At 31.7% G+C, this 6,829-nt stretch overlaps 3 protein-coding genes and 1 pseudogene across 3 annotated transcripts; 2 read left to right on the forward strand and 2 right to left on the reverse strand.

Moving 5' to 3' along the window:
• Positions 1-18: 18 nt before the first annotated feature.
• Positions 19-1,029, forward strand: LOC145760095 (protein kish-A-like). The gene is made up of 3 exons (XM_082573964.1): positions 19-130; positions 382-526; positions 742-1,029. The coding sequence occupies exons 1-3, from the start codon at positions 128-130 to the stop codon at positions 807-809; spliced, it is 216 nt and encodes a 71-aa protein (XP_082430090.1). The 5' UTR covers positions 19-127; the 3' UTR covers positions 810-1,029.
• On the reverse strand, positions 859-5,430 carry LOC145760094 (proteasome subunit alpha type-7-like). The gene is made up of 6 exons (XM_082573963.1): positions 5,282-5,430; positions 4,857-4,983; positions 2,432-2,556; positions 2,044-2,166; positions 1,347-1,529; positions 859-1,117 (listed from the first exon to the last, which is right to left on the reverse strand). The coding sequence occupies exons 1-6, from the start codon at positions 5,378-5,380 to the stop codon at positions 1,019-1,021; spliced, it is 756 nt and encodes a 251-aa protein (XP_082430089.1). The 5' UTR covers positions 5,381-5,430; the 3' UTR covers positions 859-1,018.
• Positions 3,468-4,595, forward strand: LOC145759497 (ceramide synthase 5 pseudogene; annotated as a pseudogene).
• A 3-nt stretch (positions 5,431-5,433) lies between the features above and the next one.
• LOC145760093 (cytochrome c oxidase assembly protein COX18, mitochondrial-like) lies at positions 5,434-6,829 on the reverse strand. The gene has a single exon (XM_082573962.1). It carries the CDS (start codon positions 6,532-6,534, stop codon positions 5,434-5,436), a length of 1,101 nt encoding a protein of 366 aa, XP_082430088.1. The 5' UTR covers positions 6,535-6,829.

A 6,829-nucleotide genomic window follows, 5' to 3' on the forward strand; every position in this document is an offset into this window, starting at 1 on the left:
TGCTTTACTTAGTCAACCATAGCACTGACGTTACCCAATGACGTCACTTATATACATTTATTGAACAGAGAAAGCAGATTTTTTAAAGTCCTGAATTAGTTAAAATAAACGAACAAGGACATTTAAAATGGTAAGTATATATGCTCAGATTTATTTTTTACTGTTTTGTGTTGTTTTTACCCTTTTAGTATGCCTGTTTAGTTAATAAATTAACGTTTTTGTTGGATTTTTAAAAACTAAATATTTGCGAATAAAACTGTAATAAAAGAACTTCTGAAACTTTATGTTATATTGTACTAAATCTGTAATAGGTTGTTTTATGCACTTAGCCCTGTCTGCCCTTTAAAGTTAGTAATTTTTACTAAAAATTTTGTTTTTTAGGTTGCAATCTTTAACTTTCAAAGTATGTTGGCTGTGGTGTTGTTATCTATTTGCACATGTGCATATGTTAGAGCAATTGCACCCAGTGTGCTGGATAAAAACAAAACAGGAGTACTTGGTATTTTCTGGAAATTTGCTAGAATAGGTAAACCAAAAATAATAATCATACGGAGTGTAATACATCTATAAAAAAGGGGCTTTATATTCTATGTTTGATTTTAAAATAAAGTTACGGTTCTTCATTAAATGTTTAAATTAATTATAATTTTAAAATGATGTCCCCTTAAAATCAAGCATTTTCTTGTAGAAGGAATTTGTTGTCCTGAAAACCATTGTGACATTGAAATTACCTTTTTTTAGGTGAGCGATTAAGTCCGTATGTTTCATTCTGTTGTATAGCAATGGGACTAACGGTTCTGTTCTGGTGACCCAAGTATAAAAGCACTTGTCAAAATGGAAAAAAAGAATGGACGAGTTTTATTTTGAACTTTAGGTGCAATTTTATTATTTCGTTGGATTTATTTTTGTTACAATTTGTATAAATAAACGTTCAAAAAAGCACAGAAAATGCCACTAACAGCAACACAAGAAATGAAACTAATTTATTAAAGTCTGTGAGACCCTTATAGCTTCAAACTTAAGACTTCGTTCTTTTCTGTTGTTTTTTCTCTGCTTCGGCCGCTTTTTGTTTTTCAATTTCAGCGACATATTTTTCGACTTCACTAGCATCTAAAATCTGTTTTGTACAAAAATTATTTTTTTTTGTTTATTTGAATTTATTTATAGAGAAGGCTGCTTAATTATAAAAAATATTATAAATAAAAATGTCATTAAGATAAATAGTTAAAAAAAAGTCCAATATCTGGTAGAAAATTACCTTTAATTTAGTTAACAATGTATTTAAAATAAATTATTTAGTTATGTTATGCCTTTCAAATATAAGTAAAAAATTGAACAGTACTTACCTTCAAAGGCTGATTTCTCCTTAGCAAGGCAATCTCCATACTTTTGCTTCCAGATTGTACAACTTCCAATAAAGCCTGGATAGTAAGTTTGATGGTCTCAGTATCACTGTTTGCTACTTCGGCACTGTATTTCTCCTCCAAAAATTCACGAACAGTCTTTGCACTTCTGCCAATTGCATTTGCCTAAACATAAAAAAATAAAAGTTGGCAGCATTGTGTAAAACACTAAAAATTAAAGAACTAATGAACTAATACTAACATAAGAATAACAAGAATATCAGTTACTCTATTTACATAAAATAATGTTATATAATGTAAATGGTTCAGTTAATTACAAATATATGTTTTCACTATCTTAACATGGTTTATTTAATTTTTTCTTAGCAAACATTATGGTATGTTCCCAAATACATTGACACTTACACAGATTGGCACATCAACATTTTTTTAATCACTTAAAAAGCCATAGCATTTAATTTTATGCTTAAATAATTCACTTAACAAAACCATAAAATAAACAAAAGTGGGTAAGGACCAAAGGATTTGTATAATATTAAAACTCAAATAGGAGAATAGCAAATTCTTTATTTGATTATCTAGGCTTGTTTGCCATGCCTACCATTACTTAAATCCGATGCCTATGCTTAATAATGAAGCCTGATATTCATTCTATGTACACAGAATTATATTTACTTACTCTCCATGCGTGATAAGTACCAGAGGGGTCGGTTTGATATAGGTGAGGCGTCCCGTCCAAATCGAAGCCAACTAACAGAGCCGAGAGGCCAAAAGGACGCTTGCCGTTGCTCTGTGTGTATTTCTAATAATGACAAAATGAGGAAAGGTTATTGGGGAAAAGGATATTGGCATACTGTCATTAGGTTATCAGTTAAGTTAGAAAGCGTAGTGTACATACACGAGTTAAAAAACGTAACTTAACCAGCGTAAATTTCAAACGATATTACAAAATTAATTTAAAAAATAAATAAACTAGAAAAAGGCAGATAACAACTGCCTTAAAATTTTGTAATTATTTAAAACTTTTTAATATATACTGTACGTAGACTAACTGTATAAAAACGTACCTGCTTAACGGTAGCAATATACCGGGTAATATATTCAATCGATACAGGATCTTCGACAGTCAATCGGTGACTTTGGCATTCCATACGAGCCTTGTTAATAATGATACGAGCATCAGCGGTTAAGCCTGTAAGAACAACATAGAGTAAACAAAGTTGTTGGACTTTTATCGTGTTTTTTTTAATGTAATTTGCGAAACATGCTAAGAGGTTTTTTACGTGTTTGTTCAACAAACATTTAATACAAAAAAATTTGTTTAAATTTAAATCGTTTTGTGCCGATGTACTTGGGTTAATATGAATAATTCTTTAGTAAGCAAAATATAAAACCCTCGGTCAGCTTTTTGAATGCATTTCCTAAGCTGAAAAACGACGATTGCAAAATAAATTGATTAATTGGTTTGCCGGTTTTTGTGCCCACGGGCCTTTAACCTTTGTACTTTGACAGTGACAATAGTTAAAATGTTACAATTCTAGTGAAATGGTTCGTTAAAATATACGAAAAATAAAAGTTTTCAGCCAAATAACTAAAAGCAGAATTAATTAAAGATGTACATTACTAATTCGTTAAATAAGTTACCAAAAAAACGTATATAGATAGCACTAGTAATTTGCCCCTAAAAAAAGGTTTTAAATATTTATTTGAAATTTGAAGGAGCATAAAAAATTAAGTTACTTCTGTTATTCCATAAATGTTACAGTTTTTTTAGCACTGATCAGAAAACATGCTGTTTTTTTGCGCCCGTTTTTTTGTGTTAACTGCGATTAAATATGTTTAACAATTTGGCTAACCGCACAAAACATTATCAGTAGCTTGTTTTTTGTTACTGAAAAAATCCATGGGAAGTCGTTAAAAAACTTCTGGCGTACTAAAATGTGGCTAACAGATTAATAACTCGACGGTAGTTATAGTTTGTCGGTTATACTGAGAAAGTACTGTATGTTAAGCATATTTTAAAACGTATTTTTTAACATGGTTTTATTATAAAATTCATAATCCATTAACTAAGAATCTAGGTATCAACTTAGCAATAATTAAATGGCAAATACAAGTGTTAGTATTTGGGACAAAGAATTTTGGAAATACCAGGGTTATAATTACCCAGAAAACCAGGATGGACTTGTGTTCCCAGAGCCTAAAGACTTATTCGCTTTACCGTTATTCGCAGCTGCAATTTTAGTGGTTCGGACTTTATTTGAACAATACCTAGTTGAACCTGTACGCGTTAGGTTTGGTATAAAAGATGCTAAACGACGTGAACCAGGAAAAAATTCAGAACTTGAAGCCTTATATAAACGAACGAAATTCCCACCAGATACAATGGTGTCGGAATGTGCTAGAAAAATAAACTGGTCTGAAATTCACGTTCAAAATTGGTTAAGAAGACGAAGAAATTTAGACCGACCGCTTCTGAGTAAAAAATTCGCGGAGGCACTTTGGAGGGGGACTTTTTACACTTTCGCTTTTGTCTTTGGAATTTGCACGCTCTGGCAAACCCCGTGGTTTTGGGACACCGAGAAATGCTGGTCTCAATACCCGGAGCAACTTTGGTCCTCGGTTTATTATTATTACATGATCGAAGGCGGATTTTACATCTCGCTGTTCTTTTCAATTTTCAAAGATGTCAAACGAAAAGATTTTAAAGAGCAGCTTATTCATCATATCACCACAATCTTGCTTATTCTTTTATCCTACTTAAGCGACATGGTAACTGTCGGAGCAATGGTGATGGTTATACACGACATCTCAGACATAGTTTTAGAATATGCAAAATGTTTTATATATGCGAAACTACACAAAATAGGAGACCACTTATTTACCTTATTTGCAATTATTTTTATCGTGTCTCGGCTAATAGTGTTTCCTTATATGATATTACACACAACCTTAGTTAAATCACTGCCTTATAGAAAGCCTGGTAACACACACTACTATTACTTCAATGGTCTGTTGTTGGTCATTCAAATGTTGCACATCTTTTGGGCGGGGATAATTATAAAGATGGCTGTTAAAATGATCGTTGTCGGGAAGATTAAGAATGATGACAGAAGTGATGTGGAGGAGCTGAGTGTGGATGAAAATGAGGAGGAAAAGAAGGAAAAATAGAAAATAGTCTAACTGTGAACAAAACTTTTTTTTCTAATTTCAACCTATTAGCAAACCTTTATGCCATTATTACTTTAGTACATTTTTATTTTATTGTATGTTAAGTGAGTACACTTATTTTAAATTATGTTTTGTTTAATTTACTATCTTGTTTTAAAAAATTTTCAAATCAAAAAATTGCCTTGAATTTTGGTTTCATCAATAAATGTGTTATGTTTGTTTAGTATACCTTCATTAGTTAGTAGATTAAAAAGTAACTTTAAAATTAAAACAGGTTTTAATATCAGAAGTAAGAGTACATTATGTATAAGTATTAGTTACCTGCAAATGCCATACAAACATGGTCATCTATCATGCAAATCTTTCTCACAGTTCTTTCCTCTTGCAACTTAGCCACCGACTTCTTCTCCACTCCAAGCACAACAATATCTTTTCCTCTCACACCAACCTTTATTTAATATTTGGTTTACAATAGTAAAAACAAATACAAGTACTATGATGACTCAAAACATAAGTGAATTAACAGCATAGTAAAGAGGTCCTGGGTTTGACATCAACACACAAGGTCTAGGGTTTGATTCCCATAGATATCACATTGTTAGTAAATGATCCATTAATAGTAAAGGCAACTAAAAACTAGATCTAGTTAACACAAGTGCCGTTATGTTTGGGCTCTAAATTTGACCCTACAATAAGAATAAATAAATACAAAAATACACTAGTGACATTATTAAAGTTAAACTTACAGCTGTAGAGCCTTTCTTGACAGCTTCTTGGGCGTATTCTACTTGAAACAAGTGGCCATCGGGTGAGAAGACTGTAATTGCACGATCATACCGAGACATGTTTAAACTTTTACTAAATTAAACTAAAACTGCAAAATATCAAACAATATAAATTATTTAGGTTCGTTAAACTTTATAAAAGGTAATCTTGAGAATAAGTCTTTATACGGTGTAGTAGATTCCATAGAATTTATTGGTATTTTTAGCAGTTTTTTTACTTTAGGGGACCTTAGAGCAAGTGCTTGAGCTACACCATAGCTGCTTGAACAAAACCAATATAAAACTACCCCAGATGGCATCTGCCAAGCTATTGGTACCATAAGTACTGACAAAAATCGACCCAAATAAATTAGAAATTTGTGAATTCCCTCCAATTTTCGTTTACCATCTCCAAGAGATATTTCAATTACAGTTAGGTTTGCTAAACACATTAGCACTGGCAATATGAAATAAGGGTCGAATACACAAAGGTTTTGAAACCACAGGCAACCTTGTTCGGACATCTGCTGTGCAATCGCAAAAAAGGTTTCACTGACGCTGGACGAAAAATGCAAATTCATCGTTAAATGTCTTATGGCAACAGACATTGAGACCCATATCGGTATTTGCACCCAAGGAAGCATATATCGCCGAAAAAACCCTGGTATTTTATATTTTTTGAACAAAACCGATTTGTGTTTCTGATAGTTTGCATTGAACAGCATCACTTGTGTTTTCTTGTCCCAATTTTTAACTTTTGTAGCTTCTTCAATTTCTTTAGTTAAGGCCTCTTGCAGTTTAACAAGATTTGGAGTAAATTGTTGATATCTAATCATGTTTTTCATTTGTGAGACTAGCATCGGTGTCATTATCGTAGCACGTAGCAAGATTGTGCAAACAACAATAGACGACCACCATGGTATTCCCAACACATCATGAACTGAAATTAAATATTTTTCAAATCCTTGCAACCAGTAAGTATCCGTAAACCACTGATAAAAATTTTCTATTTTGCTTGGAGATGCAAATGCCCCATAATCAGGGTGATTAGATATAAATCTAGGCATTGTTAGTGTCACAGCTAAGTTTTTCTTTGGTTTATTATTAGTTTTGATGTTAATAGCTGATAAATTTCGGACATTGTTTTGGTATTTTGAAGGAATAAATTTTAAAGCTAAAAGGATCTGTTTATTCTTTATAATTCCATTTTTTTGTAGAATTGCACAATTAAACATAGTTTTAAATGTGTCAACTGGTAAACAATGTTGTCTGATTTAATATTTATTGCTTATTGCAGTATTGTAACATAATTTTTATAAAAAATACGTTCAACTGTTCAACGTTCGTTAAAAATGGTAACGAAATACTATATTTTACCAGCAAGTTTTCTATGCAAATCGTACGAAAGTTTACGTTAAAACTACTTTGCAATTAACTATTACAGTGCTTTTTACCAAATATAATATAGAAAGATAGTAAAGGATAATTCTGGTTTGAATTTTGTCACATGTAACGAAAAATACTTCGTCA

The sequence above is a fragment of the Corella eumyota genome, chromosome 7 (genome assembly GCF_963082875.1).
Source record: "Corella eumyota chromosome 7, kaCorEumy4.1, whole genome shotgun sequence".
In the NCBI taxonomy this organism is placed as follows: domain Eukaryota; kingdom Metazoa; phylum Chordata; class Ascidiacea; order Phlebobranchia; family Corellidae; genus Corella; species Corella eumyota.

What these genes read in the sequence shown, in the direction of transcription:
- LOC145760095 (XM_082573964.1), top strand. An exon ending in CTGGAAATTTGCTAGAATAG is followed by an intron (nt 527 to 741) that starts GTAAACCAAAAA and finishes ACCTTTTTTTAG; the next exon opens with GTGAGCGATTAAGTCCGTAT.
- LOC145760094 (XM_082573963.1), bottom strand. Translation starts at nt 5,380, where the DNA reads ATGTCTCGGTATGATCGTGCAATTACAGTCTTCTCACCCGATGGCCAC. An exon ending in GTACTTATCACGCATGGAGA is followed by an intron (nt 1,530 to 2,043) that starts GTAAGTAAATAT and finishes TTTTATGTTTAG; the next exon opens with GCAAATGCAATTGGCAGAAG. An exon ending in GGAGAAATCAGCCTTTGAAG is followed by an intron (nt 1,118 to 1,346) that starts GTAAGTACTGTT and finishes TGTACAAAACAG; the next exon opens with ATTTTAGATGCTAGTGAAGT.
- LOC145760093 (XM_082573962.1), bottom strand. Translation starts at nt 6,534, where the DNA reads ATGTTTAATTGTGCAATTCTACAAAAAAATGGAATTATAAAGAATAAA.